At 40.5% G+C, this 18,921-nt stretch overlaps 1 protein-coding gene across 1 annotated transcript; it reads right to left on the bottom strand.

Moving 5' to 3' along the window:
* Positions 1–326: 326 nt before the first annotated feature.
* On the bottom strand, positions 327–1,399 carry LOC142164310 (uncharacterized). Its single transcript, XM_075222253.1, has 2 exons — positions 1,268–1,399; positions 327–1,157 (listed from the first exon to the last, which is right to left on the bottom strand). Exons 1-2 carry the CDS (start codon positions 1,397–1,399, stop codon positions 327–329), a joined length of 963 nt encoding a protein of 320 aa, XP_075078354.1.
* Between the last annotated feature and the right edge of the window lie 17,522 nt (positions 1,400–18,921).

Below are 18,921 nucleotides of genomic sequence, written 5' to 3'. Positions count from 1 at the left end.
GGTCATTTCTCTCATGCTCAATGTTAGTATTACTCTCAGTGAAAACCTCTTTTTCTTTCTTCAGACTCTCAATGGTTTCCTCTAAGTCTACAATGGAAACTACCATATAATCACTCTCTTGTCCAATGCCACCAATTTCTTCTATTAAAGAGTTTTTCTCATTAATGCGGCTATGATAGGCATCAATCAACGCATTTGCTAAGGACATCAATTTTTTTCTTAGAGCAAGTTTTCAAATTTCTTTGAACATCAAGAAAACTTACCTCATCTTCCTCCTTGTCCTCATCATCATCAGATTTGGCCATGAGTGCAAAGATTGACTCATATTATGAAGATTCAATGTCAGTAACCATCATATTTTCACATTCAGATTCACTAGAGGAATTTCCCCAATCAGCCACGGCTTGCTTCACCATGTTGTCAGCAACATCTCTTCTTTTTAACTTTTTGTCTAGGACTTGGTTCCTTTTAGTGTCCTTTTTAGTGTTGGTTTTGTAATGATCCTGCTTATGAAGAGGACAGTCTTTAATGAAGTGTCCAAACTTTCCACACTTCTGGCAGCAATCATTTTCTTCAAAATTCCTGCTGGAACTTCTTCTCTTTGGAATCCCACCATTTTTTTGAATCATCTTTTGGAATCTTTGAGTGAGATACTCCATGTTGGATTTATCACTACTTGAGTCTTTGTTGTCAGCCTTTAGAACTAGGTTCTTCTCCTTCTTGGGCTCTCTTATTTCAAGATCCTTCTTTCTCTTCATCTCATGAGTTTTGATATTTCCAATGAGTTTATCAATGGTCAGCTTCTGCAAATCTTTGGCTTCAGTGATAGCAATCATTTTGCATTCCCAGTGACCTAGTAAAACATTGAGTATTTTCCGGACCAGCTTATTTCTTGGGATGACTTTACCAAGGGAGTGAAGCTCATTGATAATGGAGGTGAAACGTGTGTGCATATCTTGAATAGACTCATCCTCCTTCATCTCAAAAAGCTCATACTCAGTAGTAAGCATATCAATTTTGGACTGCTTAACCTTAGTAGTTCCCTCATGGGAAGTTTGAAGCGCTTCCCAAATCTCCTTAGCGGACTGACAAGCTGAGATACGGTTGTACTCATCTGGTCTGATGCCACAAACAAGAATCTTCTTTGCCCTAAAATTCTTCTCAATATACTTTCTATCACCATCGTTCTACTCTTTTTTTATTTTTGGGATTGTAACTATTCCCTCACCAACAGTTTTCATGGTAAAAAAGGTCCATCACGGATTACATCCCACAGCTCTGAGTCCTCAGCCATAATGAAGTCATGCATTCTTATTTTCCACCAACCATAGTATTGGCTGTTGAATCTTGGTGGTTTGTACGTTGATTGTCCTTTCTCGAAATTTGGTGGAGCAGCCATGTAGATCATTTCTAGGTGTTAACCTTTTAGAAAGAACCTGCTCTGATACTAATTGTTAGAAACTAAGCGTCCACCAGACTGTCTAGAGAACCAGATTCTCTATCAATTCCCACTGTAAGCAACAGACTGTACAACCAACCAGAATAGGGAATCAGGTTCTCTAATTGTTCCCACAGTAGCTCGGCAACAAGTAAAGAACACAGAGGATTTTTACATGGAAAAATCCCAACTCAAGGGGACAAAGACCGCGGCCTACACTTGTAGGCTTTCAACTTCACTAACTTGTAAAGACCTATTACAATCCATTTTGTAATGACTCTATTACAAAGGATTCAACTCAACTAACTTGTGGAACTCTCACCACAAGCCACTTTGTGACTCTCTAGTTACAAAGATTTTAACTAACTTGTGATACTCTCACCACAAGCCACTTTGTAATAACTCTATTACAAAGACATCAATCACTCTAACTTGTAATAACACTATTACAAGCCACTTTATAATAACTCTATTATAAAGGCTTCACAACTCAAGTAACTCTACCCAACACACAAACTTAAAGGCTTTGTGATTTTGGGTTTCCTAAAACATAGCTTCTAAAAAAGTAAGATAGGAGTTACAAATGAAGAACAAATAATAAAGACTCAACAAACCTAAGGACTTAAGATATCTTCAATCTTGGATCCGGTCCTTGAGGTTGCAGCAGCTTTGTTCTTGAGAGAGGCTGATTTCAAGCACTTGAGAGAATATCTTCTTTTTGATTTTGCAAGTGTTGGAAGAGAATGTCTTCTGCCTTGCACCAGGTTTATACTATAAAAAACATCACCATGGTGATGTCAATTCACAATGGTGATGTCAATTCTTGGTTAGTACATGTCTTTTCCTAGTGGGAAGTGACTGCTACACTGTCTGCTAAATTGTTTCGTGTACAGTTGCAGGCAATCACTTTCTGCAGTTGCTTTTCAACTGTATAGTTGACTTATACTTCTGTCAGGGGAACACCAAGGGATTAGGTCCCTAGTCTGGCTCTTGTGAATCTAAAGGCACACTGCCCAGATTATCTTGAGTCGATTAACTTGAATGATTATACCAGGCAAGCTTCAAGTCCTTTATCTGGTTCTCTCATGAAGTAAGTTATTTACCTTCCTTGATTGTATTTATGCATGTGTGACATCACTTACAACGATGTAAGTAAGGTAGGTAAAAAGCCTTCCATAGAAAGTTGACTATTGCACTGTTCTTGTGCAGTAGCGTGTGCAGGCAACAACTTTCCTGTTGGAGAGTTGACGTCATACAGTCTCCTCGGGAACTGGTAGGGATATGTTCCCTAAGCTGTTCTTTCTACTCTTCCTCATTTGAGTTATATCGCATGCTAGATCACAACCTGTAACTTTGTGATCTCAAGGTCCTGTAAATGTGTAACAAGTTCCTTATCTGGTTCTGGATGGTAAGTTTGTTAGATCATCAAAACATAAAGTAAAGTACTTATGCCCAAGGTACTTGTAACCTATCATTTACTGTTTATATCACTTGTTGGTTCTTGTTGCCATTTACTGATTTTGCCTTCTATTTTTAGTTTTATACTTCCATACTGCATATGTTATCTTGTCTAGTGAGTTCTTGATGTGTACCTCGTCGCTACTCTACCAAGGTTAGTCTTGATACTTTCTGGATACCAATCGTGGTACTTATACTACATTTTTGCACATTTTTGTGCAGATCTAGGCATTTCAGAGTCTGTTGATTGTTATATAGCAGATTAGACATTGTTGTGGAGACTTCAAGGTATACATGCCATCGCGTTTGCAGGCCTTAGAGTCACCTTCGGAAGTTATTTCTGTACATTTAATTTCTGTTTCGGAACAGTTGTCCTCAGAGATTTTCTAGTGAACTCAGTAGAGCTTATGACTTGTACTTCTAGTTATGGGAATTATTGGCTTTGTATAGAAATTTCTGTTACATATTTAATAGTTGTTGGTTAAATTTTTCAATTTATTTCTGCAATTGCTAGGATGTACTAGTCATAATGACTAGGTGCCATCACGACATCATACGGGGGAAATTTGGGTCGTGACAAGTTAGTATCAAAGCTCTACGAGTCATATGCGAGTTTAGTAGAGTCTTGCGGATCGGTACGAAGACATCTGTACTTATCTTTGAGAGTCTATGGAACCATTAGGAAAACAAATCTCCACTTCATTCATTCATGTCATACGGATTTGTTGATTTTAAAGTTTGACCCTTTGTATCTCTATTCTCTCATAGATGGTGAGGACACGCGCTACTGAATCAGTTGAGCAGACACCTACGCCCCATGCTAGAGATGTGAGAGGCCAAGGCCTAGGTAGAGGCTGAGGAGGGGCACGCGCCACAGCTAGAGCAGCTGTCAGAGCAGTAGTTAAGGTGCATCCAGTAGCTCCTGTTATGGGACAGGCACCTCCATACTTCAGGAGACTTTAGGGCAGTTTCTGAGCATTTTTGGTACATTGACTCAGGTGGTATTGATCGTTGTTGCACCAGCTCCTATGTAGATTGGGGGAGGAACTTAGACGCCCACCACCCATACGCTAGAGTAGCAGGCTCACATTGGTCAGGTTCTGGGTATGGTACCAGCACAGCCTGTTATTTCGGTTCAGCCTGAGGTCAGGCCAGGGGCATCAGAAGAGGAGTAGCTTAGACTTGCGAGGTTCATGAAGTATCACCCTCCTACTTTAAGTGGTTTGGATTTAGAGGATACACATGGTGTCTAGAGGAGTGCCATCGTATTCTCCGCACCATGGATATTGTGGAGGTGAGTGTGGTTGCTTTTACTACATTCAAGCTATCAGGAGCAGCGTATCAGTGGTGGCGGGTATACGAGGACGGTAGCCCAGCTGATATAGCTTCATTTTCATGGACTCAGTTTTCAGTGATGTTCTTAAGGAAGTTTGTTCCCTAGATCCTTCGCGATGCAGGGTGCACAGAGTTTGAGCAGCTGCGTCAAGGCACCATGACGGTGTCAGATTATTCCATCAGGTTATGTGAGTTATCCCGTCATGCACCTACTTTGATTCCCACAGTCAGTGAGCGAGTCCGCAAATTCATTGAGGGGCTCAGTTATGATCTTAGATTCTACAAGGCTCTGGAGTTGAAGATTGATACTCCATTTCAGCAAGTGGTGGAGATTGCTAGGATGTTAGAGCGTATTTAAGGTGATGATAGGGAGCATAAGGAGACCAAGAGGTCTCGAGGTTCTGGAGAGTTTAGAGGATTCTACTCTTCAGCTATGACCCATCATGGCGGAGGCTTGGGCAATCGGCCAGTCCAGTCCGCACTTCAGACTACTCATGGTGCTCCAGTTAGTCAAGGTACTCATTTGGGGCAGTCATCTTTTAGCACACAACCGACAAGAGGTTTCTACAGAGGTTATTCCAGTTATTCGGCACAGACTCGATACGAGTAGCCACGCCCACAGAGGGGTTATTATGAGTGTGGTGATACTAGGCACATTATGAGAGATTGTCCCAGACTCGGGAGATGTGGATTTCATCAGAGCACTCAAGCTACGGGCTCCATTCCAGTTGTTACTCCACCCACACAACCAGCTACGGGTGGAGGACAAGCGGTGTCACAACCCTGGTTTTCCCTCTGTGAACTATCGTGACGGCATCTAGTCTCTACGACTAGGTAAGCCTAAATGCGGAAGATAAACCAAACTTGCGGAAAGAAAGAAAAAACAATTTTAAACAGAAATAGTGTAATAAAATAGCATTTGAAAGTGCCACTCGGCATACACAGTACCAACTCTCACAAAGTAATACAGTTTTCCCAAAACCCGGAAACTCATGAATCACAAGCTATGAATATAATAAAAATGCTCTAACTCCGGAATGTCTGCATCAACAGAAGTAAATAGAAGGGCTATCACTACAAGATAGAATGGAAAGGGATTCCTTGGTCTGCGGATGCGGCAGATATACGTCGAAGACTCTGGAGCAGTCGCCTCACCTCAAAGGTGATAGGACTGAGTCAAAGTACCTGGATCAGCACATGAAAAACATGCGCAGAAAGGGCATGAGTACACCACATCGGTACTTAGCAAGTGTCAAGCCTAACCTCGATCGCGTAGTGACGAGGAAGGTCAGGGCCCTACAGATATAAAATAAAAATATAAGGTATGACAGTATAAGATAAGCAGTACAGTTGAAAGCTAACAATAAGAATTTAATACAGAAAAACAAGGAATTCAATAACTGAAAAAGAGGCAAAACAATCACAAGGAAATAACCAGGGATCTCTCAGTATCCCAAGGATCTCTTAGTACCCTCAATATATGTCAGGGATCTCTTGGTATCCCGAGGATCTCTCGGTATACTCAATATATGCTAGGGATCTCTTGGTATCCCGAGAATCTCTTGGTATCCTCAATATACGTGCTAGGGATCTCTCAATATCCCGAGGATCTCTTGGTATCCTCAATATACGTGCTAGGGATCTCTCAATATGCCGGAACATACTGTGAATCAAATGCATAAAGGCTATTAAGTCATTGGTCAGCCCAAATGACATAACAAGGAACTCGTAATGACCATACCGAGTCATGAAAGCAGTCTTCAGGATATTTGGCTCCTAAATCTTCAACTGATGGTAACTAGAGTGCAAGTCAATCTTAGAAAACACCTGTGTGCCCTGAAGCTGGTGAAACAGATCATCAATGCGAGGAAAAGGATAATGGTTATTCACTTTAACCTTGTTCAATTGGCGATAATCAATACACATATGCATTGAACCATCCTTTTTCTTCACAAACAAGATAGGAGCACCTCAAGGTGATACACTGGGCCGAATAAAACCCTTATCAAGCAATTCCTGTAATTGTTCCTTCAACTCCTTCAACTCAGGAGGAGCCATACGATACAGAGGAATAGAAATGGGTTGAGTGCCCAGCAACAAATCAATTCCAAAATCAATATCTCTCTGAGGCGGCATTCCTGGAAGATCAGCTAGAAACACATCGGGTAAATCCCGTACTACTAGGACTGAATCAACTGAAGGGGTATAAATACGCATCACACCCTTCCTCAACCATACGCTGAGCTTTAAGGAAAGAAATAACTCTTTTGGGAGTGTGATCTAAAGTACACCTCCACTCAATACGTGGTATACCTGGCATAGCCAGCGACACGGTTTTGGCGTGACAATCAATAATAGAAAAATGGGGCGACAACCAGTCCATGCCCAAGATAATATCAAAATCTAAAATGTTTACCAACAATAAATCAGCTCTGGTCTCAAAACCACCAAGCACAACCAAACACGACCGATAAATGCGGTCCACAACAAGATAATCTCTCACATGAGTGGAAACATCAATAGGGGAACTCAAACAATCCCGAGGTATACCCAAATGCGAAGCAAAATAAGAAGACACATAAGAGTAAGTGGAGCCTGGATCGTATAGAACCGATGCATCTTTGTGACAAACCAGTATAATACCTATGATGACAGAATCGGAGGCAACGGCCTCAGTACGGGCAGGAAGGGCATAGTATCAGGCTTGGCCTCCCCCTCTAGGGCGACCTCTACCTCCCCGACCTCCACCTCTGGCTGGCTGATCAGGTAGGGTAGCAACTGGAGCTATAACCATATCCTAAGAACTCTGCAGGGCGCGTTGTGGCTGAGAAGTCAGTAGAGGCACACTCCTCCCAATTCTAGGGCAATCCCTCACCACATGGCGTGTGTAACCACACTCAAAACAAGCTATGGAAGGACGTGGAGGCTGTGACTGGCTCTGGCTAGGTTTGCTGGACTGACCTCTGAAAGCACCCCGCGCAGGAGGTGCGCTGGATACCGGAGGTGCATAATAAGGCTCCTGAGGTCTAGGAGGAGCTGGTTTACCACTGGCTACTGGAAGGGCTGAATGAATAGGGCGACACCTATAAACCCTACCATGGCGGCCTACAGCTGGGGCACGGGCACCAGAATAATGACCCGACTCTCGAGACTTTTTGGCCTCCCTCTGCTCCCTCTCCTCTCTCTCCCTAGTATGCATACCCTCAATTCTCCTAGCAATGCTTACCACTTGCTGATAAGATATATCCATCTCCAACTCACGAGCCATGCTAGACCTGATGTTGGGAATAAGGCCCTTAATAAACCGGCAAACCCTCTCGCGAATAGTAGAAACCAAGGGTACATGTCCAGCCAAACTAGTGTAAGGGACAACATACTCTGAGACAGTCACAGCACCCTGGTGCAAATGTTCAAAATCTACACACCATGCGTCCCTAAGGCTCTGAGGAACATACTCTCTTAGGAACACATCTGAAAATTGAGTCCAAGTTAGTGAAGCAGCCTCATCCGGACTGTCTAACTCATAGGTGCGCCACCACTCAAAGGCGGCTCCTCGAAGCTGGAAAGTAGTGAAGGAAACCCCGCTCGATCCTGATATACCCATGGTACGGAGAATACGATAACACTCATCTAGAAATCCTAGAGCATCATCCGATGCTATACCACTAAATACAGGAGGCGTGTACTTCTTGAACCTCTCAAGCCTCAGTTGTTCATCCTCAGAAACTGCAGCCTTGTCCTCGGGCTGATCTCAGACTGCAGGATGTACAGGAATAATCTCAGGGACCTACTCAACATGCACTCACTGCTCAAAAGTGCGGACGGCGGGAGTCTGTGCTTCTCCCCCGGCCTGAGATGTAGCTGCAGCAAGGGGAAGCAACCCTGCCTGAGCTAAAGTGGTGTACATGCTCATGAACTATGCCAGAGTCCCCTGAAATGCTGGAGTAGTAGTAGCAGTAGGCGTATCAGGTGCCTGAACTTCGGATGGAACTGCTGGTGGTACCTCGGTGGCAGCTCGTACAGGTGCTCTGGTTTTACCATGTACACGTTTTCAGCCTCTACCCCAGCCCTGGCCTTTGACGGCTGCAGTAGGGGCGCGGGTGCCTGATCATCTCGGGTAGCGTATGTCCTCACCATCTATGAGAGAATAGAAGATAGAAGTTTAGAATTGTGATATCAAAATCTCGCACGACAAGGAAATCAAATGAATTGGAATTTTCCTAATAGTTACATATCCTCTCGTTGATAAGTACAGACATCTCCATATCGATCAGCGAGACTCTAATAAACCAACTTGTGATTCATGACACCTATGAACATAGAGCTCTGATACCAACTTGTCACGATCCCGGTTCTCCATCCGTGAACCATCGTGATGGCACCTAGTCTCGACGACTAGGTAAGCCTAAAATGCAGAAGATAAACCAAACTTGCAAAAAGAAAGAAAAAACAATTTTAAACAAAAATAGTGTAATAAAATAGCATTTGAAAGTGCCACTCGGCATACACAGTACCAACTCTAACAAAGTAATACAGTTTTCCCAAAACCCAGAAACCCATGAATCACAAGCTACGAATATAATAACATGCTCTAACTTCGCAATGTCTACATCAACAGAAGAAAATAGAAATGCTATCACTACAAGATAGAATGGAAAGGGACTCCTTGGTTTACGGACACGACAAATATACTTCGAAGTCTCTGGAGTAGTCGCCTCGCCTCAAGGGTGATAGGACTGATTCAAATTATCTGGATCTTCATAAGAAAAACATGCGTAGAAAGGGCATGAGTACACTACAGCGATACTCAGTAAGTGTCAAGCCTAACCTCGGTCAGGTAGTGATGAGGAAGGTCAGGGCCCTACTAAGATAAAATAAAAAAAATATAAGGTATGACAGTGTAAGATAAGCAGTACAGTTGAAAGCTAACAATAAGAATTTAATACAGAAAAACAAGGAATTCAATAACTGAAATTGAGGCAAAACAATCACAAGGAAATAATCGAGGATCTCTCAGTATCGCGAGGATCTCTTAATACCCTCAATATATGCTAGGGATCTCTTGGTATCCCGAGGATCTCTCGGTATCCTCAATATATGCTAGGGATCTCTTGGTATCCCGAGGATCTCTTGGTATCCTCAATATACATGCTAGGGAACTCTCGGTATCCCGTACCTCAGTTCAAATCATATCTATGCTAGGGATCTCTCGGTATCCCGCACCTCATCTCAAATCATAAATACATGCAGGGGATCTCTCGGGATGTCGTCCCGTAGCCCCAAAGTAAAACACGCATCAACAACACAAGGCAACTCATTTAAGCTCAATTTCGTACCAAGTAAATAGGTAATTCTAACCTAACATGCTTCACGTAATAAAATTAAGGCAGGTTAAGCATGTAAGCAATTAAGTCAATTAAACTTGCTCTTCTAAGCTAACAACAGGCTTAAATTGCAAGTAGTATAAGACAGGAAAAAGGAACATAATTAAAATTACTTAAAGTAAACCAGATTTTCAACAATTAGCTCAAGTACGCACTCGTCACCTCACATACAAGGCATTTCAATTATCAAATATACCTAATCCTAAGGGGAAGGTCCCCCACGCAAGGTTAGGCAAGCCACTTACCTCGAACCAGTTCAAATCAATCCGAAACCACGTTCTTGCCACGAGTACTCGACTCCAAATGGCCCAAATCTATTCAATTCAGTTGCATAATGTAAATAAAACTTCAAGTAACTGATTCTACAAAGAAATTCTAAGCTAGTACATGAAATTAGGTAAAATAACAAAAACACCCCTCGGGCCCTCTTCTCGGAATCGGGTAAAATTTACATTTCCCGAATCCTCACACTCTCACAAGTTTAGTCATACCAAAAGTACCAGAATCGGGCCTTAATAGTCCCTTAAATCATCACTCAAAGGTATCTAATTAGTCATGTCCTAACCCCCAAATTACCATTGATTTTCCTTAATTATTCATCCTTATAATGATTAAAATCACTCCAATAACGAGTTTAGGGACTAAAAACCTTATCCCAATGAACTCCTCTGAAAATTCCTCTTGAAAAATGCTCCCCAAGCTTCTTCCCGTTTGAAAAAAGGTGAAAAATAACTAAATTTTATGAAGGCAAGTATTTATATGTTTCTGCCAGTTAATCCGCTTATGCAGCACTAGGACCGCATCTATGGTCCCGCTTATGCGAGGACATGGTCACATCTATGACCTTTCACTTAAAGACCAGTTTCTGCACCAGCGATTACCCATTCGCAAATGTGGTACTGCTTCTGTGGTAAGTCTCCAGCATCTGACCCTGTTGATCCACCCCAATTCCGCTTCTGTGATTGTTCCACCGCTTCTGTGGCTTCGCACCTATGGGACCCAACCGCAGGTGCGGTTATGACAGATATCAGCAGCTTTAGCTATTCCAAACCACTTCCAATTCTTTCGACAACCATCCGAAATAATCCTGAGGCCCCTGGGTCCTCAACTAAAAGCACAAACAAGTCTAATACCACTGTCCAAACTCATACCAATCCTTAAAACACCTTAAAACATCGAAACAACGAATCAACCACGGATTCAAGCCTAAGAAGTCCAAAACTCTAAAAATACACTTTTGATCAAAAAGTCTATCAACTCCAAAGCACACACGTCACATTCAACACTATGGAGCTACTCCAACTTTCAGAATTCCATTCCGACCCTCGGATCAAAATCTTACTATCGAACTGGAAACTTCAAAATTTGACCTTTCGGCATTTCAAGCCTAAATTAGCTACGGACCTCCAAAATAACATTCGATCACGCCCCTAAGCCTAAAATCACCTAACGGAGCTAACGGAACCATCGGAATTTCATTCTGAGGTTGTCTTTACACTATTCCAACTATGGTCAACTTTCTAATACTTAAGATCTCATTTAAGGACTAAGTGTCCCAAAACTCTTTGAAACTCAAAACCGAACATCCCAGCAAATCAAAATAGAAGAAATAAACATGGGGAAAGCAGTTAATAGGGGATCGGGGGTTAATTCTTAAGACAACCATCCGGGTCATCACAAGCGGGTAGAGGGTGCCCTAGAGGGAGGCCCGTTGATATGCTTTCTATCATAGGGCTAAGGGCGTTGCACCAGATGGTGTCGTTACATGTATGATTTAGATTGTTATAGAGGAACATCATTCTTATCTTGATTTGGGTCTGCTTATCGGGGTGAGTCCTCTTATCTTGCTTCACATATGGGTGAGTTTCGTGATTTTGTACTCTACTTATGTATTTACCCCTGTTGGGAGATTCTGTATTGGTAGCCCGTGTCTATCATTTTGTTTTGTTAACCATTGAGAGCTATGAGGCTAGAAGTGACTTTTTGTTACTCATTATGGTAGGATCTGGTGTGATTTCTAGATGGTTTGGTTACAATTTGTGATTTAGTGCTCTGCCGGTATAGAGAGTTCATTACGTGTTGTGATTTCGTTTTGCGAAATTGAGTTACTGGATGTTTTTTGTTGGCGTAAGGTGTATTCTACTTGTGATCTAGAGTTGAGGGTGAGACCCTCGCACTTTCATGTGGATTGTTATGTTTGGACCGGGCTACATGTCGCGATAGAGTGATATTAGGATGAGATCCTTGTGATTAGTTCATATGTTTTGATTCTCCCTTGTGGAATTGATTCGTAGTATGGTACTGATAAGGAGTTGTGCCTGTCGGGATTGTTCAATAGTTCTCTCATGTGTTTCTCTTTGCATATTTAGTCATATTTGTGTTGTGCTTATTGAGTTTTAGCTTACGAGGTGTGTGCCCAGGTGGCGTTAGATATGACTTGTTGATTTGAGTGAATGGTCATAAGATCTTCATGTTTCTTGTATCATTATCAGCGTTGTGAAGGTTTGGGACAAGGCTTTAGTTGTTATGAGGCTAATTACCAATGCTAGATTTGATTATGGGTAGCTGTGGTGGTCAGAGATGTTGTTATGGGCATATCTGTGATGTGCTATGTTGTGTAGTTTTACCTTGTGGGTGTAGGCATAAGTTGTTGCATCTAGTTGAGGCTAATACCGTGTGTCAATATGGGATCCGGATCTTTGGGAAATGATTAGATAGTGGAAAATTTGGTTCTAAGGCTTGTTAGTGTGGTTGGAGGAGAAATTTTCATTCGAGATGGCGTTGTCGGTCCTATGTGGAGGGGTGATGTGGGATCATCCGCAAGTGTATGTAAGGTAAGTTCATTCAATGATTTGATGACTTCGGAATGGTTCTTGGCACGTTTGAGGACAAACGTTTCTTTAAGAGGGGGAGGATGTAACGACCTGACCGATAATTTTGAAAATTACCTTCCCGTTCGGTGGCTTAAGGTCTCGAGCAGCTTTGTATTACATATTATGACTTTCGTGTGTGGTCGAGTTTAGATTTTGGAGATTTGGAATTGATTTAGAAAGATTATTCTTGTTTTAGAAGTTTAAGTGAAAAGAGTTGATCGGGGTTTAGTTATTGTATAGACGACTCTAGAATGGTCTTTTGATGATTCCAATATGTCATGGCCCAAACCTATGGGCCGCAACGGGCACCCGGTACCTTAATTAACCGAGTCCCAACATACATATCTTTCTTATCGTACTCTCATGGGCAAATGGGCCAAACGGGCCGTCATTGGCTTACCAGAATAAACATAAGGGAATACTCAATATAGGACGACCCAACTTGATATAAAACTTATACATGTGACGTACGGGCCTATAAGGCCAACACGATCATTAGTAAACTAAACAAAGCCGACAAGGCCATACAATCGTTTACGTACATGACATCTGTCTACAAGCCTCTAAGGATACATAATTGTCATAAAAGTCAGGACAGAGTCCCCCCATACCAAACAATACACATCTAAATCATACTGACCAAACAAGCAACTCTAGAGCAAATGGAGTGCACCAATGTCTTCCGCTGAGCTGATCGCCTACTTGGAGGACTCTCTACTTGTCTATCGAGACCTGCGGGCATGAAATGCCGCATCCCCAGGCAAAAGGGACATCAGTACGAATAATGAACCGAGTATGTAAGGCCCATAAATAAGTACATAAAAGACATGGAAGAAATATAGAGTAAATGACTCAACCTGTAAGTCTGGATAACTCTATAAATTATGAAATACTTATAGTGTCATGCATATGCATATGAATGTCATGTCGTGCATAGGTACATGTTTTCATAACATCATCAAGCCTCTAAGGGCATCCGATCATATCATCTCGGTCACTTTGGGCAAAATCATCAACGTATACCAGTTGATCAGGTGGTGATGCGTATATAACACCGTAACCTTTTCCCATATCCCATATACATATATACACATATATAACGCCATCTGGTCATGGGTCAATGTACTTGTATAAATGCATGAAATGCATAAGAAATATGTTAACAAGATTTTCTCGGATTGCCATAAGATCAATATGTCTTTCGGATAAACTTTATGAAATACATATTTTTCTGAGACCCATGAAGAGAAGATATAATAATAATTCTCATAGGGAATTAAGAATATAGACACCCCTAGGATTTCTATGAATAGAGTCATTTATGAAAGTTGTGCATTTGCTCGTTTCGTTTATTTCGTATTAAACATACTTAACATACCTGAACCGATTCTCTTAATAATCTCTCTAACACACGAGAATTACGACATCACATAACGATGGATCGAAGTAGGAAAAAATTCGTATGATATTCTTGAGAAAGATTGTATTGTACTCCCTTAGAATCGTGACTTCATGCTGCTATAGTTTCATACGATTTGTTAAGCTCCATTGTTTTTACTTAGTAAATATTAGCATCAAACCATAATAATATTAGAAGATATCTTTGAGGTTGTGAGCTCCATCCGTACTTGGTATCTAGATACTTGGGGTGGGCCCCACTTTCCAAGATGACTAGGCCACTAGATTCACTAATTTATGCCACCTTGAATTGTGACTTATGAGTCATTATTCAAGACCTCTATGGCTGCCACATAGATGATTATAAGGCTTATCCAAAAGTTATCCACTTAATTCCTTAATCAACTCATTAATTCCCCTCTAATCCAATAATTAACCAATTATCCACATAATTAAAAATTATCTCAAATTACTTAAAATACTACTTAGTTTTAACATACCTTATATATAACTCACTATCATGGTCATTTGGTACCTTGTATGGCACTAGTCCATAAATATCGTGTATTTTAGCTAAGGCCGTATTTTACCCAAATATGTCAAACTTCGACAAAATTCATTTTCTTCGATTTGTTTATCCTCTCACCTTCACGAATTTACTCATCACTTATTTGAAATAGCATAATGCTTATAATCTCAAAATAATCTCATTCCTGAACTCACGTCGATTAACTTACAACGAACTTTAACGTACGAAAATGCGGGATGTAATATCTCATTTCCGAGCATTCATCAATTTTTTATGGCGTACTTTCAAGTACAAAAAATATGGGGCGTAACATTATTCCCCCCTTTGGAAAATTTGTCCTCGAATGTTGACTGATGCACTTATCATTCTCATAACCCATAGCTCTTGCGAATACTGTAGTACTCCTCTTACCACCTAAGCAATTGTTCTACGAATGAATCCCAAAGGCCAAGGCATTCCCCCTTTTAGGACTTTTTCTCACACCACGACTCAAGGTCGGAATCTTTCCAAACTTGTAACTGTTTCTATCTTTTATCATGCAGCCTGTACGACTCTAACTTTGTAAGTGCGCCTATGCGACTCTTCTCTTCTTTTTTCCTCCAGCTTTTAGCCAATCCCTAGGCCTCATTTTGTGAACATATACAGAGCTTAATAAGATGTCCCTCTAGGTATCTTTAGGTGTACTGAATTTCTTTTCTCGGTACTTTGTTAAACTTACGAATATTGCTATATCTTGTTTCATAGACCCAGTTATCTATCTGTATGACTTTACTGCATCTTGATAGGTCATACTATACCATAACTCTTACTTCTATTTATCATTGTTGTGGTCTGCTACCAAACTCTAGGTTACTCTTTCGCTGCTTATCATATATGTATAAATCTAAATCCTTTAATGCTTCATCATTACTGTTCATCTTAAGAATGACGACCTACACTCATCTCAGATTTTGTAACTCTTATAAATCCATTGTTGATTCACCTTGATATTGATTTACACTCTACCACTAATAACTTGAAACCTCTTCAATAATCAATATGGATCACGTTGCATCGAGGATCATTTGAAGTGATTTTCCCGATCTACTTGGGGGCAGTACAATGCTATATTTCCATAATGGCATCCCAATGTGATTTACCTTACGTGGACAATTGAAGGCCCATACGTCATCCTTCATCTAACACAATTACACCTTCATTCTATAGCCAGGGCAACATTCCATCTCTTCTAATGCTACTAGTCTTAGACTCCTTTGAGTTTATTTATGCTATACTAAGCTTTCTATAACATTAGAGAAACCATCTACTTTTCTTGTTTTCATGGGCTTAATCCTGAGGACTTATCCATTCCATCACCATCTCACTCACCCTTTCTCATCCTTACTTATGTCATAAAACCTTATCGTTTTACTATACTTTAGCTTGCGACCTATACGTATCTATTTATATTACTCGCAACCCTCCTTCAACTTGCTTGCACCATAAATTTCCTTGTGTTATTCTGGAATACCAAGCCAGATATCACATCGTCTTTAACTCTTCTTTACTTTCTTAGCTAGACCTCTCAGTACCTAAAAATCATAGGCTGGAAGATATGCTACTGACAACGCTGCTATCATTCCGGGATACTGAGTCTCAATGTCATTGGCCTTCTATCTGAAGTATAGACTATTCACAACCTTCAGCATTTGAGTATTTCGTACGTTGTTCACCTTTACCTTACTACCTTAAAATCTTGCATCGTATCTTCTATTTCTTTCATGACCTCCCTTCCACATAGGTATAATTCACATCCATAACTTGAAGCTCTATTATAATACTTGCACCTCTAGTGTATACACGATTCGGTGGGAGCTTCATAGTGATTTCTTATGAGGCGGGTACTCTTCTAACTGACTTTATCTTAGACCATTATAGAATATGGCTATTGTACTATCTCTCTTGCACCTTTGATATTAAGAGTGATCCTGCAATGTTCTCAATCACGATTTCTATAATTTTCTGGGTCCAATAATCAGACTCCTGGTTTACTTCATTGTTGTAGCTCTTTAGTTTCCTCTTTTTTCTTATCAGCCTTCATGTAGGCTTAAGGTATCTTTCAATCTACGGCTCCTAGTATTAATTATTCCTTTAGCCTTTCATGGGCGCTATGGAATATCCATGATACAATCTTCTAACAATTCAATCATTTGTCTATGCCCTGGATTCAATTCTTTCTTTTAACTTATACCGGAGTCTTCTATGACTGTATGAATGTCAACATATATGCTGCATGGATAATACTCCAAAATCTTGAGTGTATCCATAACGTACTAACTCTGGATCATTGGTCGAATAATTCCTTTCGTTCCATCTCAGCTTTCTTTAAACGTACTCAATTACTTTTTCTGGTCTTTTTGCCTTCCTTGTTGCGTGCATACTTAACTTATCTTAGTTCTCACGCATGCCGGAATTTATTTTTTTGTGCAACTCATATGGTCTCGAATATTACCTTCGATCTTTCTCCCCGTTCATTGGCCACGGTAGGTGCCACTTTCTTTTGGAGTGCGTACAACGTTTGTTGTGAGATTATTTTTGCATGACCATATCTACTCCGAGTTCTATGTTTAGGTTGAAGCCTTCTTTCTTATTTCCTCAGCTAGTCTTCAATTGTAGTACTTAAGGAGGACCCTCTGACTCTTGTAAATCTACGAGCTTATTACATTATATACCCGATGGAGTTTTTTATGTTCTTCCTCACCTCTGATTATCCATAGATACTTACCTCCACGCCCTTGTGCTTGTAGGGTTGCTTCTGAACCGATATTTTGACTGTCTTCCTAGTGGCATTCACTTTTATTTTTGTAATACTCATACGGTACCTGTTTAACTTCCCCAATTCTTATACATATATATCTCAAGTATTACAATGTTTTAACTGCGAGGATGAATTCCCCATGTTGGGGTTCCCTGTGTTTATCTTGCACTGATCTGCTAATTTGTCTTTATCCTCTCGTCTAGCCATAACTAGACTCTTCCTTAATCAACTACTAGTTGCTCGTTGGTCCATTCTCATATCAATACTCTGCGTAATCTTTCTTGGGTTATTTCCTTTGTCTTAACTTACATCTTGTGCTGGCTCTTTATTTATCAATAACATCCCGGACCGAAACCCTTACTTCCTCTCTTTGGCGTCGTGCTTACTTCATGTTCTAGAATCGTAGCATATACGTAGGAGTTGAATAAGTGTAATGTCATTCCTTTTTCATTTTTACCGCATTTTTCCTTTACCATTACATGATTAATAGCACCACTTAATTCTGACTTCATGGCTCGTCACTCCATATTCCCCCCTTTAGGGGAGTACTAGCATTTAGTGCTACGATGATCTACACATAAATGTTTTACCTCTTCATCTTTGGAATCTTTTCACATCATCAATGACCCTTACTCACCTTGTGGTAATCGTTCTGTACCAAGGATAAAAAATTCCTTACTCAAGAGGGAGACACCTAGTGTAACCAGCACGTACAGTCCTTTAAGTTTGACTTTGCTCACATTGCTTGATTTAGGGAAGTGTCTTCCTGAATGACCATTTTCTGAATTTCTCATGAATTTTCTTCTATTGTCCATTCTATTAACGTCAGAATGAAATCTGAAATTTTGATGATGTTGACTATTATCTAATCACTCGATCCTTAATTCACGTTTACTTATCCTGTTCACCTACCCTTACTGATTTGTATTACTTTGGGGATCTAACTTTTCCTTTTCTTCACGAACTTGTTTCTCGAAATAAGGATATGACTTTATGGCCTATACTCTTTTGTTGTCTCAAGGCCTGTCACTTCTCGTCTTTTCCTTCACTTGACTACAGACTCTGTAATACTGTCATTTTTTTCTTGATCTACCGTTGTCATCCATATATCACATCTTACTCATAATGCACTCTCTTCTTATTTCCTACTAACATTTTTGCCTATCACTTTATTCTAAAAACTTATCGACAAGATATTCTTTTGCTTTTAGCTCCCCTTTGCTCCATCCACTGGCTCTTCGGGTTGCTTAACATTATCTCTCTACTAGGAACGGGAGTCATACTAAAATGATATTTATCCTTTCTAGGCTTCCAGTGCCTATCTTTGTAGTACTCATATCTAGCTGTACTATTTTAGAGTGCACCATCGAGGTGTCTCACAAGGAGATCTATTAGCACACTATCCTTTGGAAATGTCAACTAATGCCAACAATCTATCCACCATTTTGGGTCACTTTAACTGCTGTCGGATCTTGATATTCGTCCTTCTCTTATACTACTTATGTTAGCTTCCATAGGGCATAAATGAGATGGGCATAATTGAAGGTAAATCAAAACGCTTATATTTTTCTTCCTGAATTGTAAATATCGATAATTTTCATTAACTGGGTACCTTGTTCCCTTCTTCACTTTGCTTCTTTTACTTGTTGAAACTTGTGTCTAACTTCCGATCCTGTTATTCCTTTTTACTATAAGTGTGGATAAGTATC

This window comes from Nicotiana tabacum, chromosome 1 (genome assembly GCF_000715075.1).
Source record: "Nicotiana tabacum cultivar K326 chromosome 1, ASM71507v2, whole genome shotgun sequence".
Taxonomy (NCBI): Eukaryota; Viridiplantae; Streptophyta; class Magnoliopsida; order Solanales; family Solanaceae; genus Nicotiana; species Nicotiana tabacum.
Note: the sequence above shows the minus strand (reverse complement) of the source record. Positions and strands in the feature narration are given on the sequence as shown.